The following is a 17,377-nucleotide window of genomic DNA, read 5'->3' as shown; positions in this document are numbered from 1 at the left end:
CGTGTTGTCATCATATTCGATACTACTTGGATTGTCTAAATCAGATGAGTCACTTGATATATTATAGCGTCCTTTTTGTTTTCCAATTTGGACTGGTTTTTGAATTTGAGATGCATCTTTATGTTGAAGGCAGGTATCTGTTTCTGAGTTAACTCTACTACTATAACATTTCTTATTTTGAATAAATCTTTTGAGACGATCCACACTGACGCGATCCTTTTCATTGTCTAACAGCCAGCAAAGTGAAGACTTTTTTATAACTTTTGTTGTATTATCTAAGCGTATTCTGACCAGATCACCTTTCTCAACAAAATTATAGTCACTATCAAAACTTCTAAGGTGTATGTCTCTGTCAAATTTCTTAGATTCGTACGCAATTGTGCAAAAATCATTCAGTAAATCTTCATCTTGGTCAACTGGATCGTTTTCCAAACTTTGAAAACAGTTACGTTTCATGGCTATTTGAGAATTGTTGTAATGTTCAATGTGATCGCACTGTTCTTAACTAAACATTTCATCTTCAACTTCGTCATTGCATTCATTGTCTTTACAGGGAGGCAAAAATACATAGTTGAAATCTATCACTTTCATTCCTAAATCTTCAGTGTCACGCAGACAATCCCGTAAAACTGATTCTACGGTGCTTTGTATATCTTTATCTGAAATGCTTCCTAAGTCATCATTTTCACAAAATCTCTCTTCATGATTGAACATTTTTCCTGATTTCTCTAGAAAAAACGAATTTTTTATCCAAATCACATATCTCTTATACTAAAATTAACAATTGTGCTAAAAGTTGAGGTCATTGATCTAAGGCTTCTAAACATACTCTCACAAGTTTGAGAGCTAAACTTCCAAGGCAAGAACATATCATCAGTAAGATTACTTTTTTGAAAAATTTTAATTATTTTTATTAATGCGTGTCCATTGAGTTCAACGCATGTATAGCAATTGGAAGATAAAAAGTTATGTTTTACTGTATACTGTCTTTATCCTTAATCCACTTTTTCCATATTCGTAGGAGAAATATGCAATACCAAATGTTATATACCCTTTCTACAATAGATAACGTTTTGTCCAGGAATGCTGCCGATATAAGATACATTAGTTTCGAATAAGCTATTGTTCCTGCACTATTGTCAATGTTGTCGGCTATCATTTTTCTTACTTCCGGGCTACACATTTTTTCGGCCGCTGCATAGTTCATTTTGTCTTCTGCTTTCAAATCCGTTATTGTTAGCATATGTTGATCTTTGGTGTAACTTTTTACTAACATTTCAAGGTGAGCAACTGTAGCAACGTAATTCCTTAGAGGTAATATTGAGTCTGATTTTACAAACTTTGTTCTTAACTTTGTGATAATATGTATACTTGGACATACCACGTCAGATCGCTGTCACTGAAACCCATTTGGTACCATTCCCAATTATTCAAATGATTTTCATCGGATGAAATAGGTAGGCTTCTTGATTTCTCGTTGATTTCCTCTTGATTTCTTTTTGATTTCCTGTGATTTCTTTTGATTTCCTCTAGCGTGTACAATTGATTTCTTCTGCGGTTTACCCCTCGTAGCAATCTGACGCTCAAGTGTTTATTTATGTTTATACATCGAAAGAATGTCACGTGGGATTAATTTGATTTGAGTTTGCCTTCTCAAAACACAGGACTAAAGTTATTAATTAAACCACAAACGAACAAAATGTTCTGAATATTATAATTCTTATGTGATATTATTATTATAATTGAACCTTGAGGCAAATTCTCTCAGGTGATCTGCAACTGTGGGCGTAATTTATTTAAAGTGTTAGGAGGATGAAGTAAAGGACGCAACGTAGATTTAAAAAAAGAACTACTGTAATAAGTACATCTACAGATGACAACAATAGTAGTTTTACCTCATCCTATGTAAAAAGAGCATGGTTTTATGTAGGCAAGTTTGATAAAGGTGCAGAAATTGATGCAATTAAGACATATATAGGAAAACGCTTAAAGAATTCTGAAGTAGAATTAATAATTGAGAAACTTCCAGCAAAAGGTAGCTTCCAAGCTTTTAAATTAGCGGTGCCTTTTGTTCACAAAGAGGTCCTCCAGAATACAGAATTTTGGCCTAAAGGTATTATACTGAGGCGTTTTAATTTTCCTAAGACTAATTTTTTATGATTACCAAAAACCATTGTGTGAGTTTGGGGACAAATCTTAAAATAACGTACGTGGTCTGAATTGTAAAACACATCTACTACTAAAAAATTGTTCTGGTCAGTGTTTTGATATGATTGCGCTTACAGAAACGTGGCTTTACGACTCGATCTATGATTCGGAATTATTTACCTCGGAATTTAATGTAGTACGATGCGACCGGAAATTTGCAAGGGTAGGTCGAACTAAGGGTGGTGGAATCTTGCTTGCTATCTCTAATGCTATCCACTTCTCTATAATTGATACGATGTTTCTTAACGACCTCGTTCCAATTATTGATATCATGTAGGTGTATTCTTTCTAATATACATTATCTTATTGCTGTTGTTTACATTCCACCTGATGTCAGCTATCAAGTTCTTGAAATATTTCTCAATGCGTTGGAAGTTCTTTTAATAAATGAAAATGTTATACTTATTGGCGACTTCAACGTACTACAATTTTCTAAACAGGGCGGTGCATTCTGTCATAAAAGTTCAGTCCCTACAGACTTCTGCAATGTTGTAAAACTCACCCAATGCAATTCGATTAGCAACTTTTATGGCAACATATTAGATGTACTGTTTGTCAATAACACTGGTCAGTTCAACATTGATCATCTCATTCCAGCTCTGGTGCCGGAAGACAGGCATCATCCAGCTCTCTTTATAACTGTTACCATTCCGTTGACCACTAAGAATTCTTCATTTCCATCTTCTAATAAGTGCCGATACAATTTTCGTAGAGCTCATTTTTGTAGACTTTATGAAGATCTTTGTGATATTAACTGGTCATTTTTTGATTTAATTAATGACGTGAATCATGCCCTTGATAAATTTTATGATTCATTGTACCTAATTATTAACCTATATATTCCTCTGACAAAACCGAATAAGTCTAATTTTCCACCCTGGATATCATCCAATATTAAACAGATTATAAAAACAAAAAATTATCACAGACATCTATGGATGAGAACACGTTGTCCTTATCATTATCAAAAATTTAAAAAATTGAGAGCTGTGCTGAAACGTCAAATATCCGAATCTTATAATTTTTACCTTGCTAGAATTCAAGAGGATGTTAAGTCCAATCCTGCTGCGCTTTGGAGATTCTTACACCAAAAGAAAGGTACTTCCAGAGTACCTAATCAACTTGTTGATGATAACAACGAATATGCCGACCCACAGAAAATTGTTGCAAGTACATTTGAAAGAGCATTTTCCCCGGTTGATTCGTCTCCTCCTCAATTCTCCTCTTGCTCACTATCATCATTTTCTCGTGTCAAGGAGAAAGATCTAATCCCTATAATGGCAAAATGGTCGAACAATCTAACTGCTGGAGATTATTCAATCCCTAGCTTCATGGTTCGAGATTGTAGGTTTTTGCTGGCGAAGCCTTTAGCCATAATAATAAATTTGGCCCTACGTTCTGGTTCGTTTCCGGGTCGCTGGAAAAGAAATAGAATTATCCCAGTTTTAAAAAAGGAGAACCCACATCTGTTAAGCAATTATAGACCGATCTCCATCCTTCCCAACTTTGCAAAAATTGTTCTTTATCGGTGTATAGATGGAAGCGTTCATAGCTACATTTCTGAGAATCAACATGGATTTATGACGGGACGATCCACTGTTACAAATTTAGCTGTTTTGACCCAAGATTTAAGTGAGTCACTGGATAGAAGGGGTCAGATAGATGTTATCTATACGGATTTTTCTCGTGCCTTTGACGCTATATCGCACAACATCTTGCTCGTTAAATTGCATCGCTTTGTCTGCTCTGATACTTTACTGAAATTATTATCATCCTATTTAACGGGTCGGGTAAATTAAGTATTTTACAATGGGTACACATTGTCTGAATTTATATCTGCATCAGGAGTCCCATAGGGCTCCAATCTTGGTCCATTACTTTTTAACATTTACCTGAATGATCTCTTCTCCTCGTTAAGATGCTCCTGCCTCGCCTATGCCGATGATGTTAAGATCTACAATAGTATTTCATCGATAGTAGATACTGCACTACTTCAGACGGACCTTGACAAGATAGTGGAGTACTCATCCGAAAATAAACTGTTTTTGAACACAAAAAATTGTTATTATGTCACATTTACACGTAAGTTACAGCCAATTGTCACCTCATATAGAATCGGTTTAGAATTATTGGAACGAAAGACATCTATTAAGGACTTGGGAGTGATATTTGACTCGGAACTTACCTTCAATGATTCAATTTTCCTTCGGTTTTTATTTGTGGTTTCAGCGGGAGCTCACCAGACCACCTAGAGATCCGTGTCTCCCGCTTTAGAGCAACCTCGGTGCTCCCTCCCCGGAAAGGGAGCTGGCGCCCGATCACCGCCGCTCCCGACCCAAGGCGCCACCCCCGGCGACGCCTAAGTCGGCCAAGGCTTGGCACCGAGGAACGCCACTCCCACGTGTGCAAGCTCCAAAGTGTTGAAGCAGCCAGTGGTCCCTTCACCTCCCGTGATTTTTTTGTAATGTTACAACTCAATTTTAAATGAAAAACGTGACCAACAAAATTTGTTTATTTAAGTTACGTATTCACAAAATTCTAGCATCCACCTGTTTACTTAAATGAAGGCTTAATCTTAATCTAGCATATACAAATTTTATATGATTTACAGTTAAATCAATAAATAAACCTAAATACCTGACAGCAGAATACAAAATACATTAAAAGAATTATGGTTTTGTTCACAATAAGCAACATAGTAAATTTTTTCAAGTGGTTTAGTGACATATACTTTTATCCACTAATGGACCAGTTTGTTAGTATTTATAAGAAAACTTCGCAAATTTTTGTCCTGCTGGACTTTCAGCATATATTTTGTCCCAGAATGCCACACTTTTATGAAAAAATCTAGGCTGAAATGATAACTTTCTGTCTATTTTAAGAACCCCAATTTGTTCATTTGTCGCTTTTCCCCAAATAACTGACGAAAGATTTTTCGTTGGATTTCCGTAATACGCAAAATTTGTCCACAATTTAATAAATATTCTGATGAATTTATATTCTACCGAGTCTGGCGACAGTGGAGGTGTGAATATAGTTTTAAACAAGTAAGCTACATCATCACCATGCGCTGCTCCTGAAAGATGCGAAATTCTGCCTTGGACTGTATTAAGTGTACATACATACCCTTCCCTTTATCTTTTTGCGTTAATACTTGATGAAATTTCAAGGAGGTTTCCAGTGACATTCTATAAAAGTAGACAGGGGAATGTGAACTTTTGACATGGAGTCTAATAGCTGCATAAATTCCATAAAGAAACCCATGATCGGTCACTACCTACAGAAAGCAAAATATTAGTAGCCTTGCAAATACTCGTACTAAAGCGATTTTTACACTATAAATCTGATCTTGCACACTTTGATCACGTTTGTTGTTTCCAAAATAAAATTCTTGAACTTTTTGTGCAACAATTCGACTTTCTTGTGTACCACGTTTATAACCAAGAAAACGCGACAAGTTAGATTCAGGATCGTCTACCATGTCCAATGATCTTTCTGGTCGGTAACTATCAACAACTGAGCCTTCTAAATCTGTATAACCCATGATTAAAGGCACTTTACTAAAATTTCCCGATAAAATTATATCCAACGGATCTTCACACATGAACGGTACTTCCCCTTGTTGCTCAAATGGTCGCTCTATGACTAATCCATACACATTTGTAGCGTTGGGTTGTACTACCTTGAGATATTTTTTATTTCATTACGTTATTGTTACACAGTGTTACTTACGTACTGGATTTTAGATTGCTTTTTGAGTAGTTCTTGTACAGATAACCTTTGTAGATGTTCCAAAAACTCCAAATCGGATTTTCCTTCACATCCAAAGACGGCATACACATCGTCATCTGCTTTTCTGGCTCTGCACCATGGATTTAGTGCACATCCACTCTGAGCTATGGCTTTGTGAAACAGACCTTCAGCCATTGGTGACAACATCAGCAAGTGAACTGCCCCACCGCCTACGCTTCCTCCAAATATAGTAACGTTCTTAGGATTTCCATTGAATCGCTCTATGTTGGCTTGCACCCATTTTAAGGCCATAACCATATCTTTAAACCCGGCATTACCAGGAATTCCTGCTGATGGATCATTTAAACTTAAAAATCCTAAAATTCATAACTCGTGTCATACACAGAATCACAAAATAATATTTTAACAACCTAGCAGTCCTAGCCTGTAATTGATTGACACTATAACAACTTTTTTTGTTATAAGGAATTCAGGACCATATAGGTTTGAGTTGTTTGAACCACTTAAAAAACCACCCCCATGAATCCATACCATGACGGGCAACAAATTTCTACCATTTATTGATAACTGCGAATATTCTAAATGTAATAAAACGTTTCAATCATGGTAGTACTTACATTTGGCGTATAAACATTTAAATTCAAACAATCTTCAGACCCGATCGGTACTTTTTTAAAAAGATCTATTGAGAAGCAGGAATTACCGTTTTGTGTAGCGTTAAAAATTCCTTCCCATGGTAAAGGCGGTAGTGGTGCCTAAAATTTTATAAAATGTTGTCGGTACGATGGTCTGTAAGCTTTATTTGATATTATTTTACTTTAAATCTTAGTGTTCCTAGAGGTGGTCGTGCATAGGGAATCCCCCTAAAACTGTAAAAAGCATTTCCATTCATATCCTTGCACACCGTTCCTAATAATTTTCCTTGTTTTATTTGAACTACTGGTTCCTCCATGCTAGGAAAAGTACGTAAGTAAAAAAAATAAATCTAATTTAATTTAAACATTGTTAAAAATCTAAGTTCCGATTGGGGTCTGAATATTAATCTCATTTGGAAAAATATGAGTAGAATGAGAATGGATCTGATGTGGTGTTATGGAATTTTGGAAAACTTATGAGCTAGTTTTAGTTCAATTATACCTTTTTCTATGACTCACCTCACAACTCTAGTAAACTATGAAAACAAAGCGTCACGCTAGCAGAAAACAATACAACTAACGTTCAAGGTTGTGGTTCTACGAATTGATTTCCATGAAAAATAATGAGAACTATTAATAATAATCTACGTAAATTACAAGCCGATACGTTATGCTTGCAATAGAACTGTACAACTAATGATTTAACGTTAAAAGGTTCACGATTATGGTCCTACGAGTTGGTTTCCTTGAAAAATAATGCAAACCATTAGCAATCCACGTAAAGTTCTAATTGCTGTTTTCTGTTTTCATAATTTTTATTCAGGCAACATTTTTAAAAACATGGTTGTGTACACAACTTCAAAAACAAAAACGCGGACAATTTGTCTCAGCACGTTCTTAGAAAATCGAACAAACAGATTCATATTTTTCGTTTTGTCTTATTCGGTATAACCTGTCTTCTCCTCAAGCAGTACCGTTTTCCGGTACCACAGCTCCTTTCCGAAGAAATCATTATAAAGTAACTTGCGTGCCTATCTCGTCTTTTTATTTGATTTTAAGTAACGACACAGTCTAACGACGATCATGATGGATGAGCACAAAGGCAGAGAGCAAGTTTTGTTAGAGGAATCTCGCTATCGAAAAAAGAGTGATCCGATTTCCCCGCTTTTGTTGATTTGATGTAAATGTTTTGATAAAAAAAGGTTGAAAATTCAGCTGGCAGCCATAGATCTAATCTACCCCAAGTGAGATAAGATTTGCGATTCTGCCTAGAGGAAACTAATTCACAGGTAAAGAGGGTTTGAGATCTATGGCTGGACGTTCTAATTAAGCTCGCGAGCCAGTGGCCCACCCAAGTTTAGTGTGGTGACCGAATTTAAATCAAAATTTTCGCGCTGAAATTAATTAACAGCGGTGCGAAATCACATTTGAATAACTTGAATTTGAGAAAGAAAAAAAAATCATCAAAAAAATCGTTAAACATAGGCAACCAGGTGCACGGTAACGCTTGCTGGATAGTGGATAATTCACCAATCAAGTTTTTTTAATTGGCAGCTACTGCTAACACAATTTAACAATCAGGATTATTAAAATAAACCACTTACTAGAAGATTTCATTAAATTGATTTAGTCAGGAAAACACCTTTGTTGTTTAATTACGAATAGATTTCTGGATACATATACGTAAGTGTTACATTATAACACTTCTTAATTCTTCACACAAGATTGCTAATAGTTCATTTACGGCAGTTAAATTAACAAAATTCATACTGCGAACTGGCGGGGGCTTAAAATAATTTCTTCCCTTAGGCGATTATCATAGTTATCATGATCACATCACTGAGGCATGTCCTCACAACGCTAAAGATTGACTACATCATCGAGGCTTGTCCTCACAACGCTAAAGATTGATTAATTTATCGAGGCATGTTCTCACAACGCTACAGATTGATTACTTCATCGAGCCAGGTCCTCGCAACGCTAAAATATACATCATCCAGCTATTCCCTCGCAACGATAAGGGCAATTTTTTTGCCCCCTCCTAAAAATTTTGTCTACTATTTCTTGCGCTCTCAAATCACGTGGTGTATGCTCACTTGTATGAAAGAACGTCTCCGCCCATTTAAAAAAAAAAACACAAGGTAGGTTCCCATTTGTTAGACAATCACAGCCAAGGCCAAATTTTGAATTTTTCGCGGACCTTTCGAACTTTTTCGAGGTCAATTTAAGGCGGGAAGTTTGGGTTATCACAACACCAATGATACTAACACTTACTGCTAACCGTTCACAGTGATTCTCAACGCAGAGTTGAGTTAGTTGTTCAATATTCTTACAGTTTACATCTTTTTTGAAAAGTATAAGAGAGCATCCGCGCTTCGAGGGTTTTCTGGAGTAGTACGATTTTGTAGAGAAGTTCTGTATAGTCAGAGTTTCCGGTTCTTGGTTATACCACCAATGTTCCGATACTCAAACTAGTGAGCAGTTTTCTCCCGCCAAAAGAACTTCAAATTCTGTTATTTTGAACGAATTGACTGTATATTAAGAACAAGTATAGTTGTACGTACTAGTTTGTGAGTGAGTAAGATATGAAGAGGGAAAATAAAAAACAAGTTCTAAAAAAATTACCTATAACCGTTTATTGACCTGCTGCAATTTGTTAAAATTTAGATGGAATCTTTGCAAATTTTTGGCCTAATGGACTTTCAGAGAATATTTTATCCCAAAACAATATACTTTTATGAAAAAATCTAGGTTGAAACGATAAGTTTCTATCTATTTCGAGAAATCCAATTGTCTCTTTCGTGGCTTCTTTCCACATGATTGAAGAAACATTTTTAGTTGGATTTCCGTAGTACGCAAAATTGGTCCACAACTTAACAAATGTTCTTATGAACTTATATTCGATTGAATCTTGTGACAGTGACGGGGTAAATATGGTTTTAAACAAATAAGCCACATCATCACCATGCGCTGCTCCTACAATATGTGGTAAAAAATGGTTTAGTTTAAATATTAAGTATACATACCCTTTTCTCTATCTACTTGCATTAATGCTTGAAGAAATTTGAGAGATGTTGTTATGGACATTCTATAAAAATATATTGGTGAATCTGAATTCCTAGTATGAAGTCTAATAGATGCATAAATTCCATACATAAACGTGTGATCGGTTACCATCTATAACACACAAATATGGCAGTAATGTTATTAACATTAAAAAGAATTTTACATCGTATAGCTGATCTCGAGTACTTTGACCCGGTTTCTTATTTCCAAAATAAAACTCCTGAACTTTATGTGCCACAATTTGACTTTCTGGTGCACCACGTTTATAACCAAGAAAATGTGGCAAGTTCGATTCAGGATCATTTAGCATGTTTGCTGTTCTTTTAGGTCGATAAGTATTAACAACCAAACCTTCTAAATTTGTACAACCCAAGATGAAAGGCACTTTACTAAAATTTCCTGATAAAATTATATCGAGTGGATCTTCACACATGAACGGTACTTCCCCTTGTTGTTCAAATGTTCTCTCTATAACTACTCCATACACATTTAATGCGGCAGGCTCTATAAACTTTATTTTTTACTTCGCTAGATCAATACTGTTAATCTAGTATTACTAACGTAGTCGATTTTAGATTGGTTTTGGAGCAATTTTTGTACAGATAAGTTTTGCAGATGTTCCAAAAACTCTAAATCGCTTTTTCCTTCACATCCAAAGGCGGCGAATATCTCTTTGTCTGCTTTTCTGCCTCTGGACCATGGATTTAGTGCACATCCGCTCTGAGCTATGGCTTTGTGAAATAAACCTTGACCCATTGGTGATAATACTAACAAGTGAACTGCCACACCACCTGCACTTTCCCCAAATATAGTAACATTTTTAGGATCTCCATTAAATTGTTGTATGTTCGCTTGCACCCACTTTAAGGCCATCACCATGTCTTTTAACCCGCTATTACCAGGAACTCCTGCTGATGGATCATTTAAACTTAAAAATCCTAAAATTCAAAATTCATCCAACAAGCTGAATACAAAGAGTTTAATAACCTAGTAGTCCTATTCGGTAGTTTATTGACACTATAACAACTTTTTCTGTTATAAGAAACTCAGGACCATACATATCTGAGTTGTTTGAACCACATATGAAACCACCCCCATGAATCCATACCATGACGGGCAACAAATTTCTACCATTTCTTGGTAACTGCGAATGTTATAAATCTAAATATAAACTTGTATATTATTGGATTGTACTCACATGTGGTGTGTACACGTTTAAATTCAAACAGTCTTCGGATCCGACATATACTTTTTCAAAAACATCTGCTGAGAAACAGCAGTTGCCGTTTTGGATAGCGTTAAAAATGCCTTGCCACGGTAAAGGCGGTAATGGTGCCTTAAACAATATAAAATATTATCTCTATGATGAATTGAAATTTGAAATTATTTTACCTTAAATCTTAGTTTTCCTAGCGGTGGTTGTGCATAAGGAATTCCTCTAAAACTGTAAAAAGCATTTCCATTCATGTCCCTGCATATTGATCCTAACAATTTTCCTTGTTTAATTTGCACCACTGGGTCCTCCATTCTGCAGACGAATATATGCTTGATGAAAAACAGAATAACAAGATCTTCGACAGATGTATATGTTTCTGTATTAAAAAGAAATATTTATTTTCACACCACTGTATTCCAAGTTATTAACAAATTTGGACTGAATTTAGGATGCAGACAATTAATATTTAAAAGATCGCTAAATTTGTTTCAGATTCTTGTTTGCTAACTTAATTTTTAACTAAGTCAATTTTTGTTGGAACAGGTGTGTATAAAATGAAAGGTATATAATGGAAATTATAATATCTTAATACAAAATACTTTAGGGTTGTAAATATAATAATAAAAAGTTTTCCAGGAAAGAATCCAAATCTTAAACGAAGTACAATGTCGTCATTTCATGCCGCGAAGCAAACAATACTGTTTAAATTGTGTGGCGACATCTACAAATAGCTTAGGGAACGAACACCGATGATTCTTAAAATTCGACTTACAAACGTCAAAGGTGTCAAGGTCTCGATACTGCATGATACATAATATTATAGTAAAATTTATTTCAACTTTTAGGCAACCAGTAATACTAAACTTGAAAGAAAAATGTTTAAAACTTTCCCAAAGGGCTCTTACATGAATGTCCAACTAATTCACCTGGTATATGATACACAGCTCTATACTGTTTATAATGTTTACCGTTATAATTTAGGACATCCACTGATCCACTAGAAAACGACCTTGACCATGAAGTACGAAATCAATAACTTCCACTCTGATGGCAGTGTATTATTCACAGACACCTCATAATTTTGTGCTGAGTGTATATCTATTTATGTGATTTGTTGATAGCAACGAAATATCGGTAACACTGGAAATACGTTGCATTTACACTGTGCAACATTATACACTAAACGGTTTCAGTTACAATTAACTATAGTCAGACAACGTAATATACACCTTGGTATACCTCGTTATCTATGCTTGTTATTGAGGTTGTATTTTTCTAATCTATGGTAAAGCGACGCGACAATGTTTAATATTAATTCACTGTGCTGGATTTGAAGACTTGTGAATATAATTCGAGTCTTATGCTGAATCCAGTGGTACTAATCGTTTTTAAAAGTTAGAAGTTTGCGTTTTCGAACAAAATCTTAAAAATGCTACGATTTATTGATCAGCGTGGATCGACTCTCTACTTTTACGTTTTCTTGACCTTTCATGACCCCTACACTACAAAGAAATAGGTCTCCCGTTTCCGTCTGTCTATCCGTCCGTAAATTTGAAAGAAAATTATAATGAAGCCCCGATTTACAAAAACTCAAAATACGGCTTCAGTGTGACTTTGTCCATTTTTTAGCAAGCATCAAATCGGTGCATAGAAGATCTTCCAACTCTTGCAAATATTTCCGAACCAAAATAGGATCTGCAAGCTTCAGTCATACGAATCTGAAGTTCAAAGGTATCGTTAAAAAGTGTTTGATAGAAACTTTTACAGTTCCCTGAGATTCGGACTTCGAGCAAGCAGAACCTCATCTTGTCCAATTAAATTGTTTTGTTCAGGTAGGTACCTTGTAAGGATATGATAATAAACAGGCGCGTCATCACGTCCCAGGCAACATGATGTCGTCTTTTTCACGTGAATAAATGGTCATCATTTACGTCATAGTGACCAAAGATTTCACGTGATATTGACGTACCAATGACGGTCAAATGTCTCGTCTAGATGACGTCATTTTGTAACGAATTATTGATGTGATTTACTGACGTCCTAGAGACGGCATTTATTGTCCATTTTAAGACGTTTTTTATATTTTGATTTTTAGAAAAAAATATGCAATAAATAAAACGCTGAAATAATTTTATTTTTTTATATTGTTTAGCTTAACTAAAATATTATAATTCGTTATAATCACCAAGTAAAGCCCAAAACAAAGTATACATTAATTAAAGTTAAAACAAATTAGTGTAAAAAAATTAAATTGCTACAATTTTGTACAACCAACAACTTCAATAAACAAATAAAAAATATGTCAATTAAATAAATTAAAGATAAACCACTCCTAAGAACACAAACAAATCTACATACAGGTAATGACGAGTATAATTAGTATAAACAAAAAAAAAGGATATTGTACAATATATATTCAAAAATAAACGTTGCAATAAAATATGCTGTTTAAAGAAAAATCAGTTTTAAAAACACAAAGAAATCTATTTAGTTACAAAGGATATTAAAAAAAAACTATAATAAACTATAGATCAGTCTTAAAAACACAAACAAATCTATTTACAAAAAATATTAAAAAAAAAACTAGAATAAAGGGAAAAGACAATTGAATCGCATTGTTGAAGTTACTTGATTGAAAATGCACTGTAAAACCACAGTATATGTAAAACTATCTAATTCACGACGACTTGACTGTCCCCAACACACAAAAAAGGTACCGTTAAGAATTAATTCTGTTTTAACAATCATATCAATAACCTAAGTTTTTTAAGTTTGCCTCAATTTATTGCACTGAAAAGAAAAACCCGTTAGAGTGCATGGATTAATGGAAATGTAATCATTTTTTCATCTATGGGCAATAGCAAGCATTTGACTATTATTAAATTTTGGGGTTTACAGCTTAGAGCAGAAGACAAATTCTGTATTTTAAAAATGCTAAATTTACTTGAATCTAACGGATAATCGTAAAATGGTTGCATTGACAAAAACGTACAGCCTATCAGGAAAATCTCGTTGTCAATACTTTTTACAATGAAGCGAAATGTGTATGTGTAAATAGTAAGTTACCAAAAAGTATCGTAATATTACAGGCATCTACCGGTATATAATATTCAATATTAATGTTGTATGTGTATATATGAATTCATTGTATTTTTTTAACTTACAAAGAAATCTGCTTGTTCTAATATGCAAACATAATCTTGTAATTCGTCAAAATTTGTTTAGGTGTGGTTTTAGCGGCATAATTTCTGTTTTTGTTTTCTTTTTCAGTTGTCAGATTTGATGACGTTTCCATGTTGGAGATTTTTTCACTCGTTTCCTTTAGCATTTCTTTGGTTTGGCACATGTGTTTTGTATTTATTTCAAATCTATAATAAAATTATGTTCATTAGCATTAGTTCATAAAAAATTGCAGTAACATACCTTTGGAATATTTTATAGCGCCTCATTTTCAAAAACAATCACCGTAAGTTCTTCATAATCAGTGGGAGTATCTTCAGTGATTAATGGTGGTCTTTCCAGCTTATCTGAAAAAACTGCTTTTGTTATCTACGTACAATTATCAAAAATAACAGAAACACGTAAAAATTAAAATGATTACTTTATTAGATATTAACTTACCTATTATAAATAAGTACAACCCACACTGAATGGCATAAATTTGCACAAAACTGCGTTAAAAATGAAGTGAGTAACGGATACACGAGAAAGTTTCGGTGGTTGAGAACCAACTGGAAATATTGGAATGCTTCTCTGTGAAGTGCAATAAACATAAATACCGAAAAAAGGGAAAGTCCGAATGCACGCCCCAAACATCTGATGTATGTATAGTAAATACGGATAAGAATAAGTTTAATAAAACTGAATATTAATCAGTCTCGAATTTTTTTGGTAACCGTCATCACTTTATAAACGTCTTTATAAAATCAAAATTCGACGAAGGAATTCTTCAAAACCTTGTCCCGTTTTAGGGACAATGGACAAAGAATTCTTATGACTTTGTTTTTGTCGTTGGGTCTTTTCGCTCAAGCCCAGATGTTCTATTTATAATTTGCCAAGCAGGTACTTACAAAATAACACTTCCAGAGTAAACAAGTTTTCAGAAATAATTATTTTATTAGAAATTATTAGAATGAAAAAACTTGTCTTTGGTGTATGTCTAATTAAGCCGTTGTATTTTTTGCTCTAAATATAATCAAGCATTATGAAGGCCACTTTTTAAAGAATACGACGACCCACATGTAATTGATCATATAATCTATAAAAAATGACGAAGAAAGGACAGCCTTTTGACGTCATTAATTGACGTCAGATGAAAGTCATAAAAATTTCGTCATTTTCACGTGATTTTTTGGGCGAATGACGTCGCCGACGAGTTATGACCAAAAATTGACGTGAATTAGACGACAGTTTGCTGCTTGGGGTTTGACGTTAACATTTCTGTCGGGATCACACAAACCGATGTAAATTCATTTTAAAATATTTATTGGAATCTAGAAACAACGGTAATCGGTATTTTGGCTCAGGTGGGCCATCTTAGCTGAATAACCCTATATATAAAGTCACATACATAGATAGTGTCGACTACTAAAGCAGTCATCTGCCTTTGATGAAGCCCAGGATATTGTTTATAGGCGGATCTGAATGTCATGTGACAAAGTTTAAAAGTTAACAAAGTATAAAAAGTCTATGTTTTATTTCCCAGCTGTCGGTGTAATTCTCATTACACCTGTTGTCATTAGGAAGGTCAGACGTCGTGTTCGGGCCAGAACAGACCTTCATTGTCTAATCCCACCAGATAACGCTCCCGTAGATGATCATCGGCCTTTTCACTATGGTGTATAGAGATAACGCATTACTCTGGGTGTTAAACTCCAAAATTTTCCTATGGCTCCCTGCACGCCCAAACTCCTGCTATAGTCTTCTTCCTTTGGTTTATCACGTATGTCCTCCAACAAAGCCTATAGTCCAGATTCCAGATTCTTTGTGCACTCGCAATGTTTTTCCAAATCAAAGATTGTAGGTACAAGAAGACATGCGCATTTTGCGTGACGTCATGTGGCTGTCATGGCCGCCAACTTTATATTCTAGCTTGTTACATGTTCGTATTATCACTGTCAACGAACTATGCCAATTTTTGAACACATGTTATTAGCACCTCATTACAACTTAACATCTTCGAAGATAAGTTAACCTCCTCGTCCTTTTCGCCCTTTTTCGTCCTTTTCGTCCTTTTTCGTTCCTTTCGTCTTTTTTCGTCTTTCTCATTCTTTTCGTCCTTTTTGACCTTTTCGTCCTTCTTCGTCTTTTTCGTCCTTTTCGTCATGTTTCGTCCTTTTCGTCCCCTTTCGTATTTTCCGTCCTTTTCGTTTTTTTTTGTCATTTTCCGTTTTTTTCGTTTTATTGACCTTCTTCGTCCTTTTCGTCCTATTTCGCCCTTTTTCGTCCTTTTCGTAATCTTCGTTTTTTTTCGTCCTCTTTCGTCCTTCTCGTCATTTTTTGTCTTTTTTAGTCCCTTTCATTTTTTTTTCGTTCTTCTTCGTCCTTTTCGTTCTTTTTCGCCCTTTTCGAACTTTACGTCCTTTCTCGTCCTTTTCGTCCTTTTCATGCTTTTTATCCTTTTCGTTGTTTTTTCCTTTTTCGTTTTTTTTCATCCTTCTTCACCTTTTTGTCTTATTTCGTCCTTCTCGTTATTTTTCGTCTTTTTTCTTCCCTTTCATTTTTTTTCGTTCTATTTCGTCCTTTTTGTCCTTTTTCGCCCTTTTCGAACTTTCCGTCCTTTTTCGTTCTTTTCGTCCTTTTCATGCTTGTTATAATTTTCGTTGTTTTTTCCTTTTCCGTCCTTTTTCATCCTTTTCGTCTTTTTCATCCTCTTCATCCTTTTTGGTCTATTTCGTCCTTTTCCTGCCTTTTCGTCCTTATTCATCCTTTTTCGACCTTTTTGTCCTTTTTCGTCTTATTCGTCCTTTTTCATCCTTCTCGACCTTTTTGTTCTATTTCGTCCTTTCCCGTCATTTTCGTCTTTTTTCGTCCTTTTCGTAATCTTCGTTTTTTTTCGTCCTTCCTCGTCCTTTTCGTTTTTCTTTTCGTCCTTTTTCGTTCTTATCGTCATTTTTCGTCCTTTTTCGTCCTTTTCCTCCTGTTCGACCTTTTTTTTAATAATAATAATAATAATAAAAAGTTTATTGCCCAACAGTTTCTAATAATGAATCCTAGTGATCTTTTAGCTTGTGAAGTAATGCTCTCCACATGTTCTGCAAAACTGAACTGATTATCATACAAAACACCTAAATCCAAAATGGAAGAGCATTTCTGTAAGCTGTGATGATTGATTTTGTAATCAAACTCGCATACATTAAGCTTGTGTGTGAACGAAATGATGAAAGATTTATTCTCATTTAAAGGTAAAAAGTTGAGCAATGACCAAGAAACCAAATTATTTATGTCTTTTTGAAGAAGCAAGGAGTCACTAATACCACTAATTTCACGGTATATTTTA

General features: G+C 34.7%; 2 protein-coding genes across 2 annotated transcripts; one reads left to right on the top strand and one right to left on the bottom strand.

Annotated features, from left to right (window-relative positions):
• The first annotated feature begins 3,485 nt into the window (after positions 1–3,485).
• LOC135136626 (uncharacterized) lies at positions 3,486–4,571 on the top strand. The gene is made up of 3 exons (XM_064065995.1): positions 3,486–3,998; positions 4,065–4,290; positions 4,483–4,571. The coding sequence occupies exons 1-3, from the start codon at positions 3,486–3,488 to the stop codon at positions 4,569–4,571; spliced, it is 828 nt and encodes a 275-aa protein (XP_063922065.1).
• Positions 4,572–4,870: 299 nt separating this feature from the next.
• LOC135136625 (uncharacterized) lies at positions 4,871–12,110 on the bottom strand. The gene is made up of 15 exons (XM_064065994.1): positions 11,847–12,110; positions 11,055–11,254; positions 10,861–10,998; positions 10,650–10,806; positions 10,224–10,600; positions 9,826–10,173; positions 9,623–9,773; positions 9,256–9,572; positions 6,779–6,946; positions 6,579–6,716; positions 6,372–6,528; positions 5,941–6,317; positions 5,543–5,890; positions 5,335–5,485; positions 4,871–5,284 (listed from the first exon to the last, which is right to left on the bottom strand). Exons 2-15 carry the CDS (start codon positions 11,187–11,189, stop codon positions 4,965–4,967), a joined length of 3,282 nt encoding a protein of 1,093 aa, XP_063922064.1. The 5' UTR covers positions 11,190–11,254; positions 11,847–12,110; the 3' UTR covers positions 4,871–4,964.
• Between the last annotated feature and the right edge of the window lie 5,267 nt (positions 12,111–17,377).

The sequence above is a fragment of the Zophobas morio genome, unplaced genomic scaffold, assembly GCF_036711695.1.
Source record: "Zophobas morio isolate AGI-343-1 ecotype UQ-CSIRO unplaced genomic scaffold, CSIRO_AGI_Zmor_V1 ptg000026l, whole genome shotgun sequence".
NCBI classification, from domain to species: domain Eukaryota; kingdom Metazoa; phylum Arthropoda; class Insecta; order Coleoptera; family Tenebrionidae; genus Zophobas; species Zophobas morio.
This window is presented reverse-complemented; position numbering and strand designations above follow the sequence as displayed.

Excerpts from the sequence above, each read along its gene's own strand:
- LOC135136626 (XM_064065995.1), top strand. The coding sequence starts at position 3,486 with ATGGCAAAATGGTCGAACAATCTAACTGCTGGAGATTATTCAATCCCT. Across the intron at positions 3,999-4,064 it reads CATCCTATTTAACGGGTCGG|GGCTCCAATCTTGGTCCATT; the intron begins GTAAATTAAGTA and ends GGAGTCCCATAG. Across the intron at positions 4,291-4,482 it reads TTATTATGTCACATTTACAC|AGCAACCTCGGTGCTCCCTC; the intron begins GTAAGTTACAGC and ends CTCCCGCTTTAG.
- LOC135136625 (XM_064065994.1), bottom strand. The coding sequence starts at position 11,189 with ATGGAGGACCCAGTGGTGCAAATTAAACAAGGAAAATTGTTAGGATCA. Across the intron at positions 10,807-10,860 it reads TAAACGTGTACACACCACAT|TTACCAAGAAATGGTAGAAA; the intron begins GTGAGTACAATC and ends TAACATTCGCAG. Across the intron at positions 5,486-5,542 it reads TGCAAGATCAGATTTATAGT|GTAGTGACCGATCATGGGTT; the intron begins GTAAAAATCGCT and ends TGCTTTCTGTAG.